This window comes from Xiphias gladius, chromosome 8 (assembly GCF_016859285.1).
Source record: "Xiphias gladius isolate SHS-SW01 ecotype Sanya breed wild chromosome 8, ASM1685928v1, whole genome shotgun sequence".
NCBI lineage: Eukaryota > Metazoa > Chordata > Actinopteri > Istiophoriformes > Xiphiidae > Xiphias > Xiphias gladius.
The window spans coordinates 7,136,438-7,163,835 of record NC_053407.1 but is presented as its reverse complement, the minus strand read 5'-3'; the positions used below and the strand labels follow the sequence as shown (position 1 = coordinate 7,163,835).

Below are 27,398 nucleotides of genomic sequence, written 5' to 3'. Positions count from 1 at the left end.
TAATGGTGGCCTGTTGCCATAAATTGGAGCAATGTACAACTTAACAGTGAACTCAGCAGAGTTGCTGTGGTTTTTGAGCAAAGACAAAATCCCTAGGAAACACCCACTGGGTGAAAAATATCTGATCCTGGGCAAGACCACAGCTCCACCGCCACAAAGTCTCATGTTATTCTTCGTCTGCTGAGAGTTAATCAGACCGCTACATTTCCTCACCAAACAAGGGAGGGATCAAGTCAAACGGCTGACAGACCAGTCCCAGGCCTGCATGACAAACAGCCTCCTGGAAGATGACACACCTGCTACTGCAACAGCAATGACTGTCTTCAACCATCCCTCTCTCTCTTTCTCACACACAGACACACACACACACACGCGCACACACACGTGCACACACACGCGCACACACACACACACACACACACACGCTTGGCTGCCATGCCTGAAACTTAATGCAGCTATAATCAATATGTTTTTTGGTTAAAATGGCTCAAACGTCTGTGTGATGCAAAAGGGGTTGCTCGTAATGATGAACCCACAGAGAATTCACACAAATCACCCAACCCCTGATTTGTTGCAACAAAGTATATTTCAATACTGCAAGCAGTACAGGTGCTGTATGTGAAATCTGTTTCTTCTTGCATAATTCTTTGGATGTGTTAGGCTTGTATGAATGTGTCAGTTTGAAAATTTCTGTCCATTAATCTTTTCATGGCTGTATAAATATGGAAAAAATACACTGTACGCTGGCGTTTCACATTACCGGGGAGAGAAAAATTCACATCTGTGGCACAGAGTTGGAAATCCATTTTTTTCTCCTTCAGGGTGGATTTAGCTGAGCTGCATGTACACAAACACACATACTGATACAATTTTATCCCTGTGTGTATTTATTACACTCACTCACTGAAGATCAAGAACATCTGAAAAAATAAAAGAACATTCTTTCAAGATTTCAAGCATCTTTAATTCAACTCTAATTTTTAAAGTTATCTAATAAAGTTATCATATTAAACCAAGTGAAGCTTGGTTTAATATGAAATCATTGCATTGCATTCAAAAGTCATTAAGTTTGCTACACCGCCCATGTTTCATGTTAATAACAGCAACTGCAATACAAAATTTTATCTAAACTTCATGCAGTCAGTGTGGGATGTGTTGAGACAACATGCCCATATAAACATTTAAGATATTCATTATCAAACTAACTGTAGTCTTTTGTGGTTAGTTGTCACAAACTTTACATATAAATTAATTCCTGACATTCAACATTAACATCCACTAATTACCTGACATTCAACCACACTGGATTACAAAGTGTGACTGAACACAGTCACCCAAACAGGCTCCTCTTATCGGAGAATGCCTTGACCTAGTCTATCATCACATACCAGACCATTTTTTGAACATTACTTGTGTCTACATTACCTTTTAGCACAAACATTTCTGAAGCAATCAAGAAGTCAATCAGGCTAAATCATTCAGTGCTGTAGTTTCTCACCAGTGTGTTATGGCAATAACAAGCTCACATCCTCTTTACAATGATGTGTCACTTCTACTAATATAATGTGAATGTAAAAGAAACCAGCAGCCGGCAAGCTCAACCCAAGGAGGCAACAGGTCAACGTTCAGCAGTGACGTGAGCTGAATCTGGCCAACATGAGTTGATGAGTCAGTGGCTGTGCTGTGCTAATATGCATTACCAAAGAAGCTGCTGTAACGTCATATAAAAGGGATTCATTGTGCACTGTCCATTTAAATGTACATAAAAGTCATGGCTTCATTTAAGTATCTCTTCAATATGAAAATAATCTGATTATGAGAATCTCAACTGCAAAGAACCTTTAAACAGGGTTAAAAATTGAATAACACGACTTGTCAGAATTACAACTATGCATACTGTCTAGTCTTTCCACTGCATGTCAGGGAAAAACTCATTAGACTCTAAGTTGTCCAAGCTGAAAGACAACCTATTCTCTTCTCTGTTAGGACTAATTAGGGACACTTTCTAACTTCACACTGTTACTGTGTGTGTATTTTCATCAGTGTGTTACAGTTTACTGGTCAGCTGAGGGTGTGTGTGGGTGCTGGCTGTCCCTGGAAACCCTCCGTCAAAGGCAGCGTTCAGCACCTCGTCCAGGTTTCCGGCGGTGACAAAGTCGAGGTCAGCTCGGACGTTGGCTGGTAGCTCCTCCAGGTCCTTTTCGTTGCGTTTCGGGAGGATGACGCGCTTCACTCCTGCCCTGTAGGCCGCCAGGACTTTGTCCTTGATCCCGCCCACCTGAGGAGGACGGACCAATCCAGTGGGTTAAAACAGCAGACTGTGGATATACACGTGATGTGTGTTGAATGTGATAACTCACCGGTAGAACCAGCCCTCTTAATGTGATCTCTCCTGTCATGGCAATGTCTGATCTAACCAACCGCCCGCTAAACAGTGAAGCGAGGCACGTTACTATGGTAACACCAGCAGAGGGGCCATCCTTGGTAACAGCTCCAGCAGGGAAGTGGAGGTGGATGTCTGTCCCTTCTAAGGGATCTGGTCCCCCCACCACTGTTCAAACACACACAAATGTGTTATATTAGAGCATGTTTATTGGCCTCTTTTATTTGCTACAGTTTATTCATATTTCTTTAAAGGCAGGTACAGTATATACTGTATATGTAGACACATCTGTGTGTGCACTCACTGTTGGTGAGCTGGTAGGTTTTAGCGTTTGCTCTGAGCCAGCTGATGGCTAGATGGGCGGATTCTTTCATAACATCCCCCAGCTGACCGGTCAGAGTGAGCTGACCTTCTCCCTCCATTCGACTGGCCTCCACAAACATGATCTCCCCACCGAGTGGGGTCCAGGCCAGACCCAGAGCTACACCGGGCAGGGTAAACCGCTCAGACACCTTCCACCACACACACACACACACACACACACACACACACACACACACACACACAAAACATCTGTAAAGCTGTATTTGGTGAAATAATCAGAAGACTGAAAGACATAAAGGAGGGTTTGTAATCAGAAGACTGAAAGACATAAAGGAGGGTTTGTAATCTTAAAAAAAAAAATCTGGAATGAATATGGAACATAAGGCCACTTAGACCTGGAGAGAAAGAGGGAGAGAGAAGTGAGATGAAAATGCATGAGGGAGAGTCAGAGAAATGTAGGGGAAGGAAAAAAAAGGGAAAAATCGATAGAAAAGTCAAGATATGAGCAGAAAACAGGAGAAAAAGAGTAAACTCCTACTGGAAGACAAACTATATCATATTTCACATTATACTGTACATTACGATGACACCTCAAGTGGCTGCTGCATTCCACAACTGTGTTTTCAACTATTTTGACTCTATGAGCAGCACCTGTTGTAGAGCTGTGACAAATCTTCACAGGCGGCCTTTATATTTTTGACCTGTTATTGACTTATTTGGTGCATTTTTACATCATTATGAACACAACCAATTCTCTGCCGCTCTATCTGCCCTACCCAGCTCTCCCTCTCTCTGTTGGTTGCCTGCTTACCTCCATTTCAAACAGCGGAGGCCCCAGGATGTCTTTCAGGGCAACGGGGTCGATCACTATGGGCATCTCTGGGGGCGTCACCTTGTCTGAACACACACGCATCCAGTTAATTAATTATGCAACATTACATCTGTTAAAAGCATTAAATACCGACTCCCTTTCACATTATGACTGAGAGCTCAATGAATTTTTTCTCTTCTACATGCATGTTTCTGGACTCAGGTGACTGCAGAGTCCGAGGAATAATCACGTTAAACGCACTGCATGCTGTAACCATCCACAGATTTCACAGAATGTGTAGAGAAAGAGATACTATGGAAAGAAGTCCTCGGGGAAACATGCAAGACAGGAAGAAAGGGAGGTGACAACAGCTGCAGCTGAGAATGGAAAATCGGCTGTTAACACACACGGACACATTATGCAAAGATGTAGAGGAAACAAAACATGGAGATATACATCAAGGGTTAAAGTATAAACAGTACACAGGAGCATCAAACACACAGCACCCCCATGGGAAAATGCAAAATACATGCAAAAAACACACATAATTTGCACACACACACTAATGTTTGTTACCTAGCAACACAGAGTGCTATCTATAGAGCAGCACAACTGCTGACACCCTCTGTTTATCCCTTTGTTTCTTATTTGTGTTTAGTTCCATTTTTGACCTAATCTGTTGATTCACCAGAATCACCTGGAGACACACTTTAATCTACTTGGAATCCTGCAGACAAATAAACAAAGCTGACTTTTAAATATTAAATCCAGATAAACAGGGGGTAACACACACTAAGCTAGTCTCCAACCAAACATGCTGACAGAAGACTTTGGCACGGTTTATCTTCTAATAAAGACCAGCTGGCTGCACATTATCCAGTTTATTTATACAGCTACTGAAAGACAGTACTTAGTGTTATACTTAGGAGGATACTTCAGACATCCAGCAGTTGAGATAAAATATTGTTTTCAAACAATATAATTTGAATAAATTAAATGGTCTACTTAAATGGGCTAAATGTCAAACATCAGTCTGTCAGAATAATTTGACTTCATACACCAAAATTTATTAAACTGTTTTGTTGAATATTTACTCAAGGCTGATGAATACATTCAAGTTTCTTATTTCTGTGTGATAGACTTTATACTGCACACTTTTTACTCTGCAGTTGAAAGTCTGTTCTATTTTATTGATTTCCTGGTGCTAGCTCCCTGTTTGGCACAAGTTAAACTACTGTTCATTCTGTAAAATGAAATATCCAAACATTTTTTCACTTCTTATTCCTGATCAAAGCTCTCCTCAGGACTGTTTGGTGTGTATACACTGTCCTTGACTGACATTTCTGTTGAGGAGGGACAACTTATACCATTATCATTCATATAGACCTTTATCATGGGAGATATTTTGACTCGTCATAGCAGGAAAAGCAGAGGTGTAACTTCTAACATTACCAATGGTTCAGCTCTATTCAGTAAGCTGTGAGACAGCACGCATCAGTACCAGAACCCTGGAACTGGATCACCTAAAGGCCAAACACCCAAATTCAAGCTGCAGATATGCCAAAGGAAACTGGCATATAACAACAAGTTTGGTAAATCACCTGAAAATTTTAAGTAATTGCTTAGACGTCATGCAACTGCTAAAATTTTATCTTTTCTATTATGGCTGACACTTTCCACTTTCCATTATTTTGACAGAGGTTGATTTTTGTTTCATCAGTCCATAAAACTTTGTTCCACAACTCCACCGGTTTCTTTTCATGTGTTTTTGTGAACTGCATTCTGGCCTCTCTTTTTTGAGGTTTACTAGGGGTTTGCATCTTGTGGTGTATCCTCTGAGGTTATGGTCATGAGGTGTACTCTTGATCGTTGACAAGGAAACATGTCCGCCAACATCCTGGAGTGCTCTTGACTTGCTTTGCGGTCATAAAGGGGTTTTTCTTCAACATGCAATTCATTTTCTTCTCCTCCACAAGACTTGTGCTCCTCAGTCTACCAGGTCATTTGCCATTTTCTAGTTTTCCTATGCACACCTGCTTTTTTAGAACAAAACCAACTGCCTCATTATTATCTCCTTGACTTACATGGTCACCTCTTCACTCCCCAATTTGACAGACAACTCCACCTCAATCTGAATGCAACTCTAAGCCACGTATGAGCTTTTTTGTGCATGACCTATCACTGAAGCAACACAGCTGCCCAAGAAACATTTAGTAGCCAAGTGTCAAATTAATTTTGAACCCTTAAACTTTGGTCACTTTGTGTTAAAAGATCTATTTCTCTCACACAGTTCTTTCGGGTTTGCTTTACTCGAATTAAAGTGAACGCGGCACAACGGCATAATCAATAATTGAAAACCCCTGTGTGTAGGGTTTAACTACACTGTATGTCTGACATACAGCAATTGAATAATTCTGAACTTTTAATTAATATAATTCCTGTTTACAGCAATTATCTCATAAAAGCTGAATTTTCAAAGTACGAAACCAAAAGTCTTGTTCAACTCCTATTACAATCTTCTTCTAGTATTCTATTTTCTGTTCTACCTTGCTTTTAATCACAGTGCATGGATTTAGTGGTTAGTGTTTTATTTTGTTTGGCCGGGCGTGTTAGTAGATGTGTACGCATTACTGTCTAAGAGTGAAAGTCCATGCTGGCAAGCAGCTAATAATTTAACCATTGATCTACCTTTGATCCCAACTTTCCACAGAGAGAGAAAACAAACCGCTCAGGCTCTCACCTCCTTGCTCTATTGGGCCACTGGGGATCAAAGTCTCTGTCCTGGTGACTCTGTGACCTTCAGCGACCTTCACAGCCACGGCTCGGCAGATCGCCCCGAACTTCCTCTCTAGGGAGCGCACGCCGGCCTCCCGGGTGTATCTAAAAGAATAAACACAGACATACGAACAAAAAACAGATGGATAGAACTATGCGGATGTGAAATAACGTCTCACTGGTACCGTAGCTTCTGTTGCCAAGTGCTTCCTCATGGAGGAATGTCGGGTCTCTGTAAATAATAATGTAAAAAGTACAGTCTAGACCTGCTCTATATGAAAAGTGCCCTGAGATAACTTCTGGTATGATTTGGTGCTATATAAATAATATTGATGTATAACTATACCAGCTTCAAAAGTATTCAGACCCTCACTTTTTGCACACTGTCTATTTAGAATAACACAAAAAAGTGTACAGTGAGTGCAAGTGAAGGGGTCTGCTTACTTTCTGAAGCAACTATATGTACCATTGTGTGAATGCACAACAGAGTGTGTAAGGATGTGATCAGATCACGAAAATTAAAAGGTAAGTAAACAAGATAATTAAAAAAAAAAGCTGTCATTGCCAGGAACAATAAACTTCCTGTTGGTCTGATCTGTAACTCTAGTGACTCCTCTTTGGTCTAATAATCATGAACATCTGTATCAATTCTGTCAGACACATGGTGCATCATGAAAGGACAAAGCAGAGACTTGGCTAAAAAGGGAAAATAGAAATCACTGATTCAAAATGGATTGAAGTAATACACTCCAAAGCCTAAAGTCTTGACAGAAATGGCATCTCAGACTGTATGTGAGAAGCTGTCTGACACTTCTGACCTTACTTGTTTCTGCTGAATTCTCAACTCTTTCTTAACCCCAACTCACCCCAAAGCCTTTCTGTCTTTTATATTTTTGTTTGTTTTTTAAAAAGAGATCTAACCTGTACAATAGGGAGTATCCCTCAAATAATGAGCATCGAACCGTGTGCTTTTGGCTGTTTTTATTAAAACGAGACTGGAGTGCTGCAAGTGTTTTAGAGAGCATCTGCAGTTCTGCAGACAGCATAATTGTTTAATATTTGAAAAGACCAGAGGCATTCGTACCAGCAGCTCCGTGTTTGCAGCTTCCTTTTTAAACATGCCAGAAAGTTTGATAAGGCCGTTTAAATGCACTGTATACTACCGGTCAACAGTTTTAGAAATCCACATTTTTCTACTCTTTAACCACATGGAGCTGGTTTGGGATAAACTGGACAAAAGTTGGAAGCAAAGCAAACTACAGGTGCAACACATTCATGGGAACTTCTGCAACCGAGTCAGGATGAACCTCTGAACAATATTTGGTTTACATTGTAGAACGACCGCCAGAAGTGTGTTCGGCTGCTGGATGAGTCAAAGAATGTAATTAAATTACTTAAATTTAGTTCAACAAGAAGATTCCATGATTCCCTATTTTTAAAACCTTTAATTGTTCATCTGTTCTATGCTTTAGTTTCAGAAACACTGAGACATTGAAATATGTAAATTTACATAGTAAACAGCTGGAAAAATTGAGGTGTTCTAAAATTTTTGAGCAGTTGTATATTAACAATGATAACCATTAAAAATCACGCTGGTGCTGGAATAATTAGGCAATTAATCAATTAGTTGATTGACAGAAAATGAATCATCTACCCTGAAATGAAACCCACTCTGAAGAGAAAAAAAACAGACTACACGCACTGTGACAGGCTGATTCTTGGACACACAGGGGGCTGAGCAGAAAAAAAATGGCTGAAGGATGTTCTCTCTAATCACAAGGTAACCCTGCCAGAAATGTACTGGTAGATATTGGAACAAACACCCACTAAACCAGTTGACAACTTAATGATATACTCTGAGGACCAGAAGTGGAATTCCAAGTTCGCCTCAGATGTGAGCTGCCAGCTGGCTGAGCACTCTGCTCTACACAGCACACATTGCGGCTGCGCAGGCTAAATGTAGCACCATCTCAGCAGTGAGCATGGAATAATGTCCAGATCAATCTGAGGAATTTAGTTTAATGAAATTCTTACTGTCCTTACAGTTTTTTTCAGTAAGATATATGTGCTCAGCAGAATGCTGTTTATCATAGCAGTAGACAGCACTGTATAAACTGACTTAATAAACCTCTATCTACCCAGTGATGTAAGAAATATTTATTTTACAGCAAGTGTCCAAAATAAACTATATGAAGAGCAGACTGAGGAGGCATGTAAAAAGTTTAAGAGTAAATTCTATGCTGCACAGCAGAAAATTATTGTGCTAATTACAAGATACTTTTAAACATGGATATCTGTCTCAAATCTCTTTATAAATGTAGTGGTTATTATGAGCTTTCTCACAGGTAACTGTCCAGTGGACAGGGTCTCTCTTCTACTAAAGAAAAAGTGTTTTCGTTCTCTTCATTTTTTTTCAGACCCCTTTTCTTTGACATAGAAAGACCCCAATGTGTAAAACTCAAATAAATAGCAAGGAGGCCCAACAGAAAATGGACAACTCATACGGTTTGGTCCTTTTATGATTATATTTAAATCACCATGTACACAAAGAATGTGACCAGTGTCTGATTGATGCTCAACCAAATTTCACACTAAAATCAAGGGAATGATGGCACTGAAGAACAGTGAAGTCATCACCTGATTGGCTTCTTCCCTGACCATGAATGTAGACAGCTCCAGAGTGCCCCCTTAGAGCTGAACAAAAAATCCTGCAACAGACTATGTTTAAAAGGTGTAGACAGGGATGATTCAAGTAGTCTTAATTTCAAATCGCACATGGTGTAGACTACAATTTAATATATGCCTGGAGGTTTGGTGTGACCACTCGCAGGAGTCTCACCCAGGACACAAAAACCTGCCCCTCTTCCCCTACCAGCCCTGCACTGTATGATGCTGTTTCTATACATATGTATATATGCAAGCATCTATGTTCTACAGATGGTGTTTTTATATAGATAGAGGACGCTACTTTGTCATATTTATCTTGTTTTTATGTTACAGAGTTACCAAACATATTTTTGTTGTATGCATACAATGACAAATAAAGTGTCTTATCTTATCTTGTCTTAGCTTACCTTAGCTTATTTTATCTATGAGGCTAAACCCGAGTTAAACTGGTTATGACAGTATGCAGCCCCACTAGGTGATGACTGCACTTCTGTGTCAACTCCGCATGAGATCCAGTGAGCACCACTGATTATCTGGCATTGATTTAAATCGTTCCTCGTGCACTTCCTAATTATTCTTTTTTCCACAATAGATGTATTCCTAGAGTTTAGAACAACCAGCAGAGACTCCAGGAAGTCCCTGTGCCCTACCAAGAAAACTTCCAGAGCACAAGCCTGCATAAAAGAACAACTTCACATTTTTAAACTTCAGTTTTTGTACAGATTTAACAAATTACATATAACATGCCAATTAGTGAGCTAGCCAGGCTAGCTGTTTCCCCCATGCTTCTAGTCGTTATGCTAAACTAAGCTAACTGGCTGCTGGCTCCAGCTATATATCTCACAAAAACCACATGCGAGTGGTATCATTCTTCTTATATAACTCAGCAAAAAACATGACCATGCGTATTTCCCAAATTGCCAAAATACTCCTTTAAAAAAAAAATTAATGATTCAGCTTTTTTATCATCAATTAATGCAGAAATTGAATTGAGTAAGAACAGAGGCTGCAAATGAAAAAAGAGGCTGTGCACTTTTATAATTAAGCTGAGCTTGATGTGTGTGTGTGTGTGTGTGTGTGTGTGTGTGTGTGTGTGTGTGTGTGTGTGTGTGTGTGTGTGTGTGTACCTGCTGATTATATCCTGTGTGGTGTCCTGTGGTATATGCAGCTGTTGAGGTGTTAATCCATGCTGCTCCAGCTGGTTTGGAATCAGGTGACGGTGAGCTATCTCCACCTTTTCCTCTTGGGTGTAGCCTGAAACAATGAAGAGTGAAAAAAAAAAGAATCTAAGTCGATGCAGCAGAACCAAAGATATCATCTTTTTTTATTCCACGCCATCTTTCTCCTCATCAAAATCTGGCACTTACTTATTACCAACGATGCAACTCGATTGTCAACAGTTTGGTCAGAGATTTGGCTATGCTCTTGAATTCTTCAATTAAACAAAGATAAAACTAAAGTAATTGTTTTTGGAGATAAGGAACAATGACTAAAAGTCAGTGCTCAGCATCAATCGGTAATGTTAAAAACCACAAACCAAGCCAGGATTCTTGGTGTAGTCATGGACTCAGACCTGAATTTTAACAGCGACATCAAAACAGTTACATCAATTAAGTCAGCCTGCTATCACCTTAAGAACATATCAACGATTAAAGGACTAATGTCTCAGCAGGATTTGGAAAAACTTATCCATGCGTTTAAATTCACTCGACTCGACTACTGTAATGTTGTGCTTACAGGTCGCTCTTAAAAAAAAAAAAAAAACGATCAGACAGCTGCAGCGGATTCAGAACGCTGCTGCTTGAATCTTCATCAAGACCAAGAAAGTGGATCATATCCCTCCAGTTCTGACTTCCTGTCTGTCAGAGAACTGATTTCAAAATAATGCTGTTAGTTTATAAAGCTCTCAATGGTTTAGGGCCAAAATACATTTCTGATCTGCTATTACATTATGATCCATCCAGACCCCTCAGGTCATCTGGGACAAGTCTACTTACTGTCCGCAGAGTCCAATTTAAACAAGGAGAAGCAGCATTCAGGTTTATGCTGCACAAATTCCCGGAACTGCAGGTCTGCCGCAACTCTCAGTCCTTTTAAATCAAGGCTGAAGACTTTTCTGTTTGCAGCTGCCTTTTATTAAATCACATATTTACCCGTTCTTTACACTGCACTGTAACTTTTACTCTTGTATTTCTTAGTTTTCATTTTCTTTAAACAGAATTTGTTTTGTAAAATTGGTGGAGTTCCCCTTTAGTAATTTATGTGCTAAAATGACCTGAATTGGTCTTTCAAGTTATTACTTTGTTCCTTACCTTACTTACCTTAAATTACTTGTGCCCTAAAATAACTTCATTAATTTCCTCAAACTAGCAGTGTAAAAGTAAGAGCTGAACTTTCAGGATACTGTAGCTGGTCTGGTCAGTTTGGGAACAGCACTCTCCCATTTGGCAGTTAAAAGATGCTGTATGTTACATTGTGTAATACAGTGCAATATAAACAATGCAGCAAGAAGTTCCAAAGAGATATCTGTCCTTGATTGTAGGTCATCATCACCTCAACATCCATCACTTTTCTATAGTTCTGTTTTGATCTTGGACTGAGATATATGTATATAATTCAGGTTCTGACTGAAAAAAATTCTACAATGTGTTATCTCTGACATCCCTTAAACAGGAGGATAACAGATTGTTTTGCCATCAAACTGTGGTGATACAACAGGGGTCATGAGTTTCATAAAATCTCACAAATACAGAATGCACAGTAAGTGGAAAGAATATGAAACATATGTGAATATGAAACCAGAGAACACCAAGAGAGATAACAAAAGAGAAATGAAAAGATATGAAATAATAATTACTCATTTTAATTCATGAATTGTTATAATATTGTTTCTTTATATCTGATGTGTGTGTGTGTGCGCGCGCGTGTGTGCGCGCGTGTGGGTGCATGCGTGCGGGTGCATGCGTGCATGTGTATCCAATTGTAATTATATTCACAATTGGACACAGAGCTGTTTCATCTGTTCCCTGACTACACTGCAGTAAATTCAATCATAGAGTTGAGATTAGTTCTGTCACAAGATAGACTGGAAACTTTGCAGATGATTCCTCAGAGCAGGCATCATCTGCAGCTAAACCCACCTGGTACCTGCAGCACCTCCATCCTGTCCAGCAGGGCCGGGGGAATGGTTGCTGTGGTGTTTGCAGTGGCAATAAAGAGCACCTGGGAGAGGTCAAAGGCTACGTTGAGGTAATGGTCTGTGAAGCTGTGGTTCTGCTCTGGGTCCAGGACCTAAGGGAACACAAGGTCACTGTTTGTTTCAGTGTGTGTGTTTTTAGTGTTTAATCACAATAAATTTAATTTAGTTGGAAAGCTAACTGAGTTTGTCATGAACAGGTTTGCAGAAGAAACAGAAGAACACAAAAGCAAACAAACATCTAGAGGAAGGCTCAGTGAGGAAGCAAAACAAATGTTTATTAGCAATTTTAGCAAAGTTTAGGGTTTTATTTAGGGAATTAACATGCAGTGAAGACATCTGATAATACTCCACAAGTAATCTGAGAGTGAGAAACATACTGACCTCTAGCAGAGCGGCTGCTGGGTCTCCTTGCAGGCTCTTTCCCAGTTTGTCCACCTCATCCAGGAGGAAGACAGGATTATTGACACCCACTGTCTTCAAACCGTTGATTATGCGGCCAGGCATGCTCCCTACATATGTACGCCTGCAGATATAAGCAGGAATTAAACTGCAGACCTGCTGTGTAAATGGTTCCTTTCAATTTCAAACAAACTGAATAGTCAAAAAGTATTTTTTTTCTACTGATGACAACAAAAGAGTCCATGTAATGCTCAATTGAGCCCATGTTTGAATATAGCAGGTCATCATCTAGAGAATTTAACACAAGCAAGTGGGCATGTTGATGATGTTTCTAGCATGTGACTGGCGCAAAACCGGAAGAAAAACATTCAAGGGTGAAGATGGGTCATCTCAGCATACTTTTTGCATCATGTCCTGCCTCCTACACGATCTACCCAGGTACCACCGCTCGCCTAAACCAAATGGAGTTTTTCCAGTAGGTGAGAAGGCATCTTACATGGACTTTGTCCTGTTGTGTGCTTCATGTGTGAAACAGCAACTGTGGACAATGTCCAGAGAATCAGAGAAAACGGCAAATTTTCTCCATAACAACTTTCCTAATGCAAGCAAGCCCCAATTGCTAATAAGCTGGGGGCATTTGCAGTTTCTGAGGTTCAAAGAAAGAAAATCAAAGAAACAACAAAAAAATACAAAAAAATAACAACCACAAAACTGTTAACTGGAAAATGTGATCAGTAGAGCGCAGATCTCTGCCAAGGCTAATGTCAAACAATATATACCAGACTTCAGAGTAAAAAACTCAAATTCTTAGTTAAAAATTTGGATCTGCCTAAAATTTAATGGGTTCTTCCCCCGGTTCATGCCCCATCCTTCCACCAAGTTCGATACAAATCGGTTCAGTACTTTTTGCATAATCCTGCTGACAAATAAACAAACAAACAAACAGACATGGCTAATCGCGTAATCTCACACACACACACACACACACACACACGCACACACACACACATACGTAGGCTCTGATACGATGCTTGTCAATCGAACCTAACATAATTTACTAGTACACAACAGGGTGTCTGTGTTCAGACTCAATCCCTTTAGAGGTTCTTAAAGAGACTGATCAGAGGCGAGCTGAGTGACATAACTCCCAAATTGTAATTACTTTTTACCAACTCGGGTTACAGGAGAAACAGATTTGTTGTTTGTGTTGCAGTAAACTTTACTTGGTGCACTGTGCGAGAAACACCACAGTGCTCTTTCATTTCTACAACTGATGCTCCTTTTTTTATTATTATTATTTATGCATTACTGCAAAAATCCCAAATAGCCAATGAAATAAGAAATAGTAATCCAACATTATTTATTATACATCAACATCAATTATTATTAGTTATTTTCAGACAAGGAAACTTAATCTTAGTAATAGTTTTGTACATCACAGCTCTCATGTCATCTAATGTTACCAGCACTGACACTGGGAGAGTGACATGTGAACACGACAGGCTTAAAAGTTACAACTACGCTAGCAAGATGTCCAAAACTTCAAGCATCTGGAATAACTTCCAATTTTGCAAAGATGACCCCATAAAGTTGATTGCCAGATACACCAAAGGAAACTGGCAAATCACAAATCAACAATGAGTTTGGCAAATCACCTGAAAACTGTTCGCTGTCTTGGAACTGCTAAAATTTTCTTTTTCTGTCATGGCTGATGTTAGTGTGACCTGCATGCTAACAAAGCATACCATTAAAGTCTGGTTTTTGTCCAGATGTTAGAGCGCTGCGCTCCAATACACCATCAAAATAATTTAGTCATACTGCTGTGACACAGTTTTATATCCAGTGTTTCAATTATCTGCGTCGTGAAACTAGACTACAATATTTTACGCTGCTTAAGAAAAAAGACCCACCTGCATGTTCAATAAAGGTCGCATTTTGCAAAGATGAATCACCTCTTATCTATCTGTAAAGTCCATAAATGTTTATCTGTCAGACATCTCAGGTACATATATATTTACATGTAATTGTGATGGTCTTATGTCTTCCTTTGTGGTCCACTACCATGTAGGGAAACTCCCCTCTGTGGTCATAAAACACCTGTTGTCATAGACCCTCCAGTTGTGTTACCTTTTTATGAGCCCCACCTGTGTCCTCTGATGTCAGACTGGTCACAGACGCCTCCTAAAGCAATGCGATGAAACTCTCTGCCCAGAGTCCTGGCAATAGAGCGTCCTACACTGGTCTTACCAACTCCCGGGGGACCCACAAAGCATAGAATGGGGCCCTAAAGACACAGCAGCAGATAAAATGACACATTAAAGAAATTGGTTCATATGAGACATAACATTTGCATTTATACATGTAATGGAAAGTGCGATCTATAAGAAGGACCTTGAGTGAAGTCTTCAGCTGTCTAACAGCCAGGTACTCCAGCACACGTCTCTTTAGCTTGTCCATGGCATAGTGATCGTTGTCCAACAAAGTGCGAGCAGCTTGGATGTCCAGGCAGTCTGAAGAGTGTGTGTGTTGGGCAGGGCGAATGTGGATGAGATGGATGATCCAAAGAAAGAAAAAGAAAACATTAAGGTTAATGATGGTTAAGACACTGAGAACAGTGAGATGGGAGCTACAAATGAATGAGTGACTGTAATTTGAGACAATAAGAATGAAGAATGGACAGTAGAGTACAAGAGTTTACTACTCAGTGGGGCTTTAGAAACCAGCAGCTACAGCTAATAAAGAAACAACACAAAGTACAGACACAAAATAACCACTGGTGAAAGATTTTTCCACGGTTGGTTTGGCAAAGTTTGCTGGTCTATTCAAGGACAAACAAATCTCGCAAATTGCCTGATGAAAAAACACTTCAGATTTATTTGCGGCACATGCGTACTGTACTCTAGCTATAACCCATCGTGAAATTTCTCCACTGATATAAGGTTACTTATTATGGGGTCAGTGTACGGTCAGCAGAGACAGACAGAAAAAGCAAAGCGGTGACTGTGAGCCTTTGTACAATACAAGTCTGTTTGTGAAATCTGTTGGCAGTGGGCCTTCATGACTTTGTGGCTGGCTACCACATATGCATTATATCTATGTATGGTACACTGTATTCTCTGTCTGGGTAAGATGATCACCATGGAATTTAAATGGAAATGCAACTAGGTTCAATTTTAGACATGACTGATCCAGAATGTATGATTTTTGGTTATTGGTCTGTTTCACTGAAATTACTTTCATGAAAAACTAAACTGTTGACCAAGAAACCAAAGAACTGTTAGATTTAAATTAAGTGGTGTAGAGTGCTTGATTTTAAAGCCGCATTGATTTTTGGCCAATTGAGTGCAGCAGAAGAAGCTGTGAACACAACACTGACATTTTATCATCTTCTAAAATTGTTATGGCTGACATGTTAACGAAGCATTGCCAATTTACACATCCATCAGATGCCAAGCAATATCAGTATTTATTTAGATTTGTGTTTCTGACAACCTGATGAATATAATCCTAATATTCATTCTCCTTTTAGCTCTGTTTTGCTTTCTACCAACTCTTAAGAAACATATCTGGCTCTTTGGCAGCTAAATGCTCCATTAAGCTAGTCTATCTTTATCTGTTTGGTGATGGATAGGTAGTTTACATTGAGTTTATTAAAGCTTTTTGAGAATACTAGTTGCTTGCTGCTGCTGGAAACGAGGTTGGTGAAAGCTGTGAGATTGGACCAAATAATAAAAGTTTTGGGCCATAAGACCAAAACAATGAGCTGATGAAGGATAAAAAGCTCTGTCAAACTGATTAGAACTGCAGAGTCCGTGATAATTCCTTGTGGGTTCATCACAACAAGTGACATCCTTTACGTTACACGTCATCATTTCATCCATTGTTAATACAAAAATATTTATTCCTGCAGCTTTAACTATTTGTAGAGTCAAGGGTATGCATGAATTTGTGAGTCAACTTTAGTGATGAACGTGTCTAAAAGCAGCTAATTGATTACTAAATGAGTTTTTTTCATCATATTAATTGATCATTAAAATTTAACTGTATTCAAATGTCATCATTTCAGTTGGTCAATAGAAGATTTTGATTTTATTCATTGTTGTCAGTCACAGACAACAGAGAGCTTCAGCAAACACACTTCAAAGCAAAAGCAGTGCACCAGAAAAAAAAAAAAAAAAAATCAGATTGATTAGTTTTGAAATATTCAACACAGTTATCACCACAATCTCACAGACACCACGTTTAGCATTTCTCATCATTATAACTTGAAGCAATATATTAACAATGTAGTTCCAAAGCTATAAAGCATCTTTTTGACATGTAACTGTTTGGCTATCGTGCAAAGATAAAACTAAAGAGTAATAGAGATCTTAAAAGTATCTGTGGCATCTGGCATTTTGGACTGGACTCTGCTAGAGGCTGCCTGTTGCTTTATTTACCTTTCGTGCTTTTATTCCATGGCAACTCTACCATCAGATCCAAATAGTTTCTGGTCAGGGCATACTCAGGCATGGACTGAGGCATCTTCTTCAATCTGAATACAGATGAACAAGATTAATTGTAACACCTACATGACTGTCGTACGAGACTCGTTAGGGAAATCACACAAAGAACAGAGAAGAAATAGGGTCATGTATTCAAGACAAAATCCCGTCAGAATAATTATTTAAAGGATCAAAGAATACTGAATACAGTTCAAAAAGCTTAAAAATGTTGCATTCTTTAGAAAAAATTTACCTAAACATTTTTGTGTAGTAAATTAGTACAAAAAAATATGTTTGTATCAAAGCCATGATTTAACCAAGAAAGCTATTAGAAATACACAAGACCTGTTTTAAATGGTAAGAGTGAGATAAATGAGTGGAAATAAATGACTCAGTAAGGTTTATAGAACACATTTTTGTCAAATGAGAAAATGCAGGGAAAAAAAAAAAAAAAAAACAACTCACCTCTTGAGCTCTTTCAGGCAAACTCTGAATGCAGTTTCAGGCATGTTTGCCCCATGAACTTTTCTCTCCAGGACTGCGGTGTCATCTCCATCACCATCTTCATCCTCCCCATCCAGATTGAACTGCCGCCCTGGGAACACTCCACCTTTACGCACTGATAACACCTGAACAGATGGGAAACAGAGAGGTGAACAGGTATATACTGTATATACAGTATACAGATATGGTTTAAACAAAGAGAAGAAATCAAAATTTCTGTTACCCTCTTCTCATTATCAGGACTCATCTTCCTGGTTTTCTGCAGTAGTTTTAGTCCCTCTATCTGTCTGGTCAGCATAGGCAGGGCCTTCTTAAAACGCTCCTCCAAGCTCACCGCATCTAGGACCTTCACAGCACAAAAAGGTACAAAAAGTACCAGTCATTTATCTTGGAAAATCACAACCTTAAACCAATGTCTTTCTTTAGCACCACCCATGCTAGCTTCATAAAAAGGCACTGTGACAAACAGAAATGTATGCCAATACAACTTTGTGCTCAACGAAACAGACTGCACCAATTTACACCTGGACGACTCTTTTTTTTGTAAACAAAAATCTTACATATAAGAATATTTGGAAAGATGTTACAATCACATTAAAAATGCTTCAAATAGTTACCCTAAACTTCGTTCTTAAAACCCTCTGTCACATCAATTCTTTTGTTTAAAAGTAATTGGTTTGAATTAGTTTGTAATTAGTTTGAATTTTGGCTGACACAGACCAAACAGTCAATTCACCTGTAGTTTCTCCTTGTTTGAGGTGCGGATCATGGAGGCAACCACATCAGGCAGAGTTTCCCTGGGCAGACTGTCCAGCAGACGCCTAAACTTAGCCACCACTGGAACAGACATGTCCAACATACCTAACAACTACACACATACACACACAGGGAGACATAGTGGGATAAGAGTTACTGACACAATTAAACCTTTTTTTAGGTTCAATCTATCACACTGTATGTTGCTGTCATGATCCATCACATTTTATGGCAATAATGGTTTAGACAAATCTTGTCTGCTTGGCGAATTTTGACTGTCAAAATTTCATTTAGAGTTTTCCGGGAATTCACCTAGTGAGAGTAAAACCACCTCTACCATAATTTGTGAATGCAAAGACAGACATGAAGCCTTTTAATTTATAGGTTTGCCACTTCGAATAAGTGCTAAAAAACTGCAACCACAGTTAGACAAACTCTATAAATCAAGAAAATTTAGTTCTGACCAAACTCCAGAGTAACAGCTTATGGCTTACAAGAATCATTGGAGCTGGTTAACATCTCTGTTCATGAGTCTACCATATGCAAATTGTGGTACATGGTTACACAGAGTCCATGACAGGACACAACGGAAGAAGCTGCTGCTCTCCTTAAAAAAAAAAAAATCACTGCACATCTCAAGTTTGCACTTTGTTACTCCATAACGCTACTGGGAAAATGTTTTGCGGACTGATGAAACAAAGGTTGAATTGTTTGGGAAGGACGTGCAGCACTAGGAATGGCATAAAAAGGGCATCGCAAACAAAATCCATCACCTCAATGTTGAAGTACGGTGGAGAGATAATCATGAGTTAAGGCTGCTTTGCTGCCACTGGGCCTGGACAGCTTACCATAATGGAGGGGAAAATGAATTCCCAAGTTTATCAAGGTACCTTACAGGATAATATCAGGGTGGCTGTCCAACAGCTGAAGCTTGGAAGAAGCCGGCTGATGCAGAAGGACAATGATCCAAAACACTGAAGTAAATCTATGACAGAATGACTTCAAACAAAGAAAATCTGCCTTTTGGAGTGAACCAACCAAAGCCCAGACCTGAACCATATAGAGATGCTTTGGAGTGACCTCAGAGCCGTGCTGAAATAGTTCTGTAAGGCAGATTTTTCCAAAATTCCTCCCGAACATGGTGCAGGTGTGATCCACAGCTACCGGAAGCACTTGTTTGAGGTTATTGCTGCCAATTGACGTTCAGCCAGTTATTAAATCCAAGGGTTCACTTACTGTTTCCACCATCACTGATGATGAATGGATGTGATGAATAAAGACACACAAGATTATAATTTTTGGTTTGTTATTAGCTTAAGCACATTGTGTTTGTCCATACTTGTGACTTGCAGAAAACCAAAGGGTTCACAAAGTATTTTGCAATTTTTTGCAATTAGAGAGGCCTGTGTTTTTGGTCCTACAATACCTATAAAAAAAGGAGCTATTAAAAATTACCTCCCCAAATCAGTAATGCACCTTTGACAACATTTCACTGGAAATGACAATATAAGGAGAGTAAAGACGCCCTGTGGAGTTTTTCACCTCCAGTAGCATTATGTAGGAATGGTTTCATGAGTGGGTCCCCATTTTGCGTGCATTGCACACGTGCACACAAGCACACATGCAAGCAAGTGGGTGACGTGACACACAGTCCTACCATTGGTTTGCCACTGTGTCATAGAAAAAACACTGAAAAGTACAACTATACACTACTATAGTCACTATAGAATGAATAAGAGTAAAGTTGAGAGTATAATTGAAGTATAAAAAGAAAATTAGTTAAAAGGTAGAAAGTACACAGGAGATAAACGGTCAGGTCAAAACAATATTAAATATAAAATGTTAATACAGCTGTCTATGAGTGGACATCAGAGCAGCACTATAATGTGACAGAGATAAAGAGGGAATGAAGTGAAATCAGATCTGGTAAAAAATGTCTCTCTAAAGCAAAGTGGTCGATGACTGAGATGGGAGGCTGTCAGCAGGCTTAACAGTCATGAAGATGTAGAAGAGATTATAATACAGCTGGTGAAGTTACACTTTCAAGTGTAAAAGAGGATGTTCCGCCTAACAGGGACTTGCATAAAGACCCTGAGACAGGGAATTTTCCTAAAACTGAGTACACCCCTGATCAATATCACTAAAATGTTACGTAATCACAAATCCTGTCCATTTAATACAATTTAATTTGTTTTTAGCCAAAGCTCGAGAAGAATGAAGCAAAATCATTTGAAAAACAAAAATATTTGACTAATTCAACTATAATGAAAGGTCAGTATTTAAGAACAAACTACAAAATAAGTCAGTAAACCCTTCATTGGTGAGATTTTTTTTATTTTTTTTAGTATTTAGTATCTCCACTTTTATTATTGTTGACAGTTTTGTCTCTGACAAGTCTTCTGTGGAGAGAGCAGGAGAGATGTCCTGCTATTTTTCACAGATGATTCTTTTCAGCTGCTGTTTGCTGGAGAGGAATTGTTGCTCTACTTTCTACTTTAAAATACTCCAAAGTTATTCTATTGGATTCAAGTCTGGCCAGGTGATAGTTTTTACTTTTTTCTTCTTTAAAACTCCTGTGATTTTTGCAGTGTGTTTTGGATCACTGTCCTGTTGAAGAATTTCCCTTCTGCCAAGCTCCTTGAGACTAGGAGTCATCTTTTCAAATAGTATTTGGATAAACCAGCTTGCATTCATGGTGCTATCTATAATTGTCACACCTTTTGAAGTAAGTTCTGACTTACTTCTGTGGGGTTGTTATCAATGTAACTGATGTCACTTGGTTCATTGATAACAACCCCAAAATGTTATTTAATGTATCTATTTATTTATTGTCTTATTCCTACATCTAATTGACAAAGAGGTCAATAAAAGTAACATAGAGAAAGAAAAAAAAAGTTCTGTAGACTGTGCAAGACAACAGGCAGTAAATCATGATGTTTGGTGTTTTTTTCCTCAATTAAGCCAAATCTTTTAACTTAGTCATGTACGCTGGGTATTTTTTTTTTTTTTTTCCTAACTCTCACTCTTGCTCTCTCTCTCTCACACACACACACACACACACACACACACACACACACACACACACACACACACACACACACCTGTACAGCAGCCTGGTAGAACTTCTGGGATAGCTCCCCCAGCTCTCCGTCATCTCGCTGACACCCTCTGTCGCTGGAATCATGTACTGCTCCAATTTATCCAACTGCTCCACCTGCAATTTTTGCAATTAGAGAGGCCTGTGTTTTTGGTCCTACAATACCTATAAAAAAAAAAAGGAGCTATTAAAATTACCCTCCCAAATCAGTAATGCACCTTTGACAACATTCTCACTGGAAAACAAAGGAGATTAAAGACGCCTGTGGAGTTTTCACCTCCAGTAGCATTATGTAGTAATGGTTTCATGAGTGGGTCCCCATTTTGCGTGCATTGCACACGTGCACACAAGCACACATGCAAGCAAGTGGGTGACGTGACACACAGTCCTACCATTGGTTTGCCACTGTGTCATAGAAAAAACACTGAAAAGTACAACTATACACTACTATAGTCACTATAGAATGAATAAGAGTAAAGTTGAGAGTATAATTGAAGTATAAAAAGAAAATTAGTTAAAAGGTAGAAAGTACACAGGAGATAAACGGTCAGGTCAAAACAATATTAAATATAAAATGTTAATACAGCTGTCTATGAGTGGACATCAGAGCAGCACTATAATGTGACAGAGATAAAGAGGGAATGAAGTGAAATCAGATCTGGTAAAAAATGTCTCTCTAAAGCAAAGTGGTCGATGACTGAGATGGGAGGCTGTCAACGAGCTTAACAGTCATGAAGATGTAGAAGAGATTATAATACAGCTGGTGAAGTTACACTTTCAAGTGTAAAAGAGGATGTTCCGCCTAACAGGGACTTGCATAAAGACCCTGAGACAGGGAATTTTCCTAAAACTGAGTACACCCCTGATCAATATCACTAAAATGTTACGTAATCACAAATCCTGTCCATTTAATACAATTTAATTTGTTTTTAGCCAAAGCTCGAGAAGAATGAAGCAAAATCATTTGAAAAACAAAAATATTTGACTAATTCAACTATAATGAAAGGTCAGTATTTAAGAACAAACTACAAAATAAGTCAGTAAACCCTTCATTGGTGAGATTTTTTTTATTTTTTTTAGTATTTAGTATCTCCACTTTTATTATTGTTGACAGTTTTGTCTCTGACAAGTCTTCTGTGGAGAGAGCAGGAGAGATGTCCTGCTATTTTTCACAGATGATTCTTTTCAGCTGCTGTTTGCTGGAGAGGAATTGTTGCTCTACTTTCTACTTTAAAATACTCCAAAGTTATTCTATTGGATTCAAGTCTGGCCAGGTGATAGTTTTTACTTTTTTCTTCTTTAAAACTCCTGTGATTTTTGTAGTGTGTTTTGGATCACTGTCCTGTTGAAGAATTTCCCTTCTGCCAAGCTCCTTGAGACTAGGAGTCATCTTTTCAAATAGTATTTGGATAAACCAGCTTGCATTCATGGTGCTATCTATAATTGTCACACCTTTTGAAGTAAGTTCTGACTTACTTCTGTGGGGTTGTTATCAATGTAACTGATGTCACTTGGTTCATTGATAACAACCCCAAAATGTTATTTAATGTATCTATTTATTTATTGTCTTATTCCCTACATCTAATATGACAAAGAGGTCAATAAAAGTAACATAGAGAAAGAAAAAAAAAGTTCTGTAGACTGTGCAAGACAACAGGCAGTAAATCATGATGTTTGGTGTTTTTTTCCTCAATTAAGCCAAATCTTTTAACTTAGTCATGTACGCTGGGTATTTTTTTCTTTTTTTTTTCCTAACTCTCACTCTTGCTCTCTCTCTCTCACACACACACACACACACACACACACACACACACACACACACACACACACACACACACACCTGTACAGCAGCCTGGTAGAACTTCTGGGATAGCTCCCCCAGCTCTCCGTCATCTGCGCTGACACCCTCTGTCGCTGGAATCATGTACTGCTCCAATTTATCCAACTGCTCCACCTGCAATTTTTTGCAATTAGAGAGGCCTGTGTTTTTGGTCCTACAATACCTATAAAAAAAAAAAGGAGCTTAAAAGGAGATTAAAAGTTTTTCACCTCCAGTAGCATTATGTAGTAATGGTTTCATGAGTGGGTCCCTATTTTGCTTACATCGCACACGTGCACACAAGCACACATGCAAGCAAGTGGGAGACGTGACACACAGTCCTACCATTGGTTTCACATTATTTTGGTCATTGACAGTTGACAGCGATAATGTACAAAGACATGTAACAATGCACCAACAAAGGCAAGAAAGAAGACAGCTAGCAAGCAAGTATGAATGTAAAAAAAAAAGCAAAATTTAAAATATGAAAGAAATAGCTCTGCAAATGTTTTATGCGGAGGAAAATGCATTCAGCACCTTTGTTAGGCCTTTAGGGATACACATGATGCATGATGTAAGTAAAGTTAACTTTGTTTGTTCAAAAAAAAAAAAAAAAAAAAACTCCACAGGGCACATTTAAGTACTGGCTAACAGTATTTACAGTAATCAGCTCTACTGACTTTCACTGGATGACTAATACGAGGGCTACTTCACAAAGCAGCATGCTGTCTTTCTTTCATTCTGTTAATTCATTTTTATGTCTTTCTGTTTCTTTCTGTTACTTTCATTATGTCAAGATTCAAGATACAGCAAAAGATCGGAGTGAGATATGATGTGGGGAGACACTGTAAAGCATAAGCCAGCAGGATATCAGCTAAGCACTGTGGGGTTGTTGAATATGATGGGGGACTACTAAATAATATCTAACAGCAAAACTGAGAGGAATTTTTTTATGGTAGAATAGTAGGCCACCAGTAAATATTTATTTAACTATTATTTGTTGCATAGATGGCCAAAAAATTGCATTTAATGTCATTAGAGTGTACTCTGGGATGTGTCAGTACAGAGTGAAATCACTGTTGGGTGTCGTTACAGGTGCAACGGGGCACACTTTGAACGAAACCGAAGCGCAGCCAGCATTGTCAGAGGTGCAACAAACTTTAAGTTCCATCAGGAAAGGGCAATGAAACACTGCTGTGGAAACAGGTAATAAGTTAACCTCTAACTAACTAAGACTCTCTCAGAAACATGGGATTGTTGATCTTACAAAATAAAGTCTAATATCAGATAAGCTTTACCTCAGCCAGGACAAAGGGTCGCTCCTTCAGCAGATTTGATACACTAAAGCGGCACAGTCCGGTGATGAGGAGGGTGTAGTGGGGCTTAGGCCAGTTACTGCCCACCACCTGTACTGCTATCCCCGCTGTACCAATACTACACAGCAGACAGGGAGAGAGAAAGTCAGAGTGAGATAGAGGAGGTGGGTGTTGAGAGACAACTCACTGGGAGATAATCAGGACCAATATGGGCAGTCGTGAGCCTCAAAGGGGCACACCTCAATATGAAACGACAATCTTTGCTGATGTTTGAAAAGGTTCAGTCTTCACCTCTGATTAAGGTGGGGCGTCTCAGACGGCTTATAATTTGGATCAAACAACTCTGTAATAAGCAACAGGTCTGCTGTGGTGTGTGAAAGTCACTAATTTGAGTTTCAGTCCAATACTGTCGATTACTGCTGCAACGATTACTCCATTAATCCATTAACAAAAAATTAATCAGAAACTATTTAATAAAATAATAATTTTAGTAATTTTTAAGCAAAAATGCCAAATATTTTCTGATTCCAATGTGAGTATTTTCTGCTTTTCTCTTTTTTATATCACTGTAAACTTTGCTGTTAGTCAAAACAAGATATCTGAAGACGTCACCATGGACTATGGGGAATTTTAACAGGCATATCTGTCTATTTTCTGCTATTTTAGACAAAAACAATTATTGAACTAATCACAAAACTTATTTTACCGTGAGACAGAATGATTCAAATGTTAATTTTCTTTTTTTTATAAAGCTTGCTTACGTCATCTACAAAATTTAGCTACAAAATTGTCTTCTGCCTGCTTTCACAGCCTTATGTAGACATTTCTTCTGCATCTTTAGTTTTCAGTTGGTAAAAACAGTCCCAGGAAAACAAGCTAGATTGACAGTCCCGTGGGCCAATTGGGACTCACTGTAATATAATGTGAGGAGCTGCCACATTGTCAAAAAACATGCAGTGTGGGGGCCTCTATGATTTCAATAAGACAAGACTGGTCAAAACACTTGTTATATGTGAAGCTGCCACATTTCACTGATCAAAAGCTCACACATAGCTCCAACAGTTTCCCAACGGCTGATAGGCTTGAATTGCTACTCTCATCCTAAGGAACATTTGCTATTTCACTGTGAGCCACAGTTTAATGTAAATCAAGTAAGAAGCTGTCAAAATTTACATTACCAGGACAAATACGAACAACCAGAGAGCTACACATTGCTAAAACTAATAAGACAAATAGATCCAGCTTTATTAAATGGTTATGTGTGACGTTTAGCCATAATATGTTGACATGACAATGTGCAGTATGGCAGGACACTGTAAAATGTTGCCTGATATACACCAACTCCCACACACATGTGCACACAAAATGTGTTTCTAAGTATGCTCTTCATCACAGAGTCCACGACTACAGTTATGTGCGTGTGGATCTCAGATGCCTCATGACGGTAGTCTGGCCTTTCCGCCCTTTTCCCTTTTATAATGTGAGCTTATATGCACCTGTGAGTTTTAGCTAGACTGAAGCATTACATGACCCCCTTTGTCACTGATCAATACAAACTCAGACTAACAGTTTTACCGATAACTGTGGCTGGTAGAGAGACAAAACATCCAGAGACAAACAGTTTCTACTTAGAAACCAGACTGCCTGGTAGACTGCTGATAAAAGGTTAGAGTCCACCTCTCTGAGCCTGGTTGATTGGTTTTGACTGCAGAGCCACTGCTCAACTGTAGACTTTTCTAGAACCGATCACAAACTAAAATATTTGTCACAAATATCTGTACATAACACATAAAATGCAAATTATCCTAATTATGACATGTCATGTAACACTGGCAGTCTTACATAAGAAAGAATCAATAATTAAGAAAAAAATAACATTATATAAAACATTATATGACACATGATATAAAGATAGAACCTGTTAAATCTATATGTAATATGAGCAGAGTGTTGGTCCAGCTGATGGCAAATGGTTCAAACCTAGCTACAGTCTGAGGCTACGTTTTTGCCCGATGGGATGATTTCTTGTCGAATTGTTTAATTTTAATCATTTTTAGAGGCCTGAAAAGTTACAAGTATTCAGAATTTAAGGAGAAAATAGTACAGATTAGACCGAAGTGAAAAAAAACAGAATACTTTGACTAGTAGAAATACGTTTTATCATAATTTCTATCTTGTAATCATCTCTCAACCCATCAGGGTTATCTTGCGACATCTTGGAGGGGACCTGACCCCAATGTTGGAGGTCCTGCACAGCCAGCTGCTGTCACACCTCCGAAACAACACCTCCGAAACAACACCACCACCGTATCAAATTCAGAGAATGGCTGAATTCTTCACTCTCTATCTAGCTGTCTTATTAAATGTATATTACTTGTGCAGGGTGGGGATGTCGTCGGTATCGCGCTCAGGGTCTCTGGTGTTCGGAATCACTCCTATGATTGTGCTTTTCAGCGAAGTCCCCCTTAACAGCCGTTGGCTGACCATCTGCATGTTTCGCGGAGAGTCAACGCTAAACCTGACGGTGGAGCCCGGAAGGAGCACTCCTTCATGGGTCAGCAGCAGCGGGAGACGGTTCGGTATCTGAATTCCGCCGCCGGAGGTCATCGTCCGTGGGTTTTAGAAGCCAGGTCACTGTTTATAAGACAACTCCTGCAAACAAATATGTACCCCTACTACCAAACGGGCCCAATAAGGCCAACCAAATGTAAATATACGACTTCCGGGTAGTAATTTCAAAATAAATTTCTCATTGTCGACCCTAACGCATAATTATCTGCCAGACTGAAAATAAATAAAAATCGTTTTGAAAGATATGTTTTTTAAAAACCAAGACGTGGTTGGTGTTGTTTTTTTTTCACTCC

At 39.1% G+C, this 27,398-nt stretch overlaps 1 protein-coding gene across 3 annotated transcripts; it reads right to left on the bottom strand.

Annotated features, from left to right (window-relative positions):
* Nucleotides 1-411: 411 nt before the first annotated feature.
* On the bottom strand, nt 412-27,398 carry lonp2 (lon peptidase 2, peroxisomal). Of its 3 annotated transcripts, XM_040132858.1 has the most exons (18): nt 26,909-27,398; nt 24,517-24,652; nt 23,240-23,353; nt 18,283-18,414; nt 17,770-17,892; nt 17,508-17,671; nt 16,998-17,092; nt 14,950-15,068; nt 14,703-14,842; nt 12,541-12,682; nt 12,101-12,251; nt 10,088-10,214; nt 6,259-6,398; nt 3,519-3,604; nt 2,688-2,895; nt 2,361-2,551; nt 2,129-2,278; nt 412-920 (listed from the first exon to the last, which is right to left on the bottom strand). In XM_040132858.1, the coding sequence occupies exons 1-18, from the start codon at nt 27,139-27,141 to the stop codon at nt 897-899; spliced, it is 2,475 nt and encodes an 824-aa protein (XP_039988792.1). In that variant the 5' UTR covers nt 27,142-27,398; the 3' UTR covers nt 412-896. The 3 variants fall into 3 exon arrangements, with proteins under 3 accessions (XP_039988792.1, XP_039988791.1, XP_039988793.1); XM_040132857.1 differs by having other exon boundaries at nt 412-2,278; XM_040132859.1 differs by lacking the exons at nt 23,240-23,353; nt 24,517-24,652; nt 26,909-27,398 and adding an exon at nt 21,404-21,512 and having other exon boundaries at nt 412-2,278.

Bases quoted from the DNA above. Each gene is read 5' to 3' on its own strand.
- lonp2 (XM_040132857.1), bottom strand. From the start codon at position 27,141: ATGACCTCCGGCGGCGGAATTCAGATACCGAACCGTCTCCCGCTGCTG. The intron at 12,683-14,702 runs GTGGGGCTCATA...TTATATCTGCAG, and splicing joins TCTGACATCAGAGGACACAG to GCGTACATATGTAGGGAGCA. The intron at 2,279-2,360 runs GTGAGTTATCAC...CGTCCTCCTCAG, and splicing joins TAAGAGGGCTGGTTCTACCG to GTGGGCGGGATCAAGGACAA.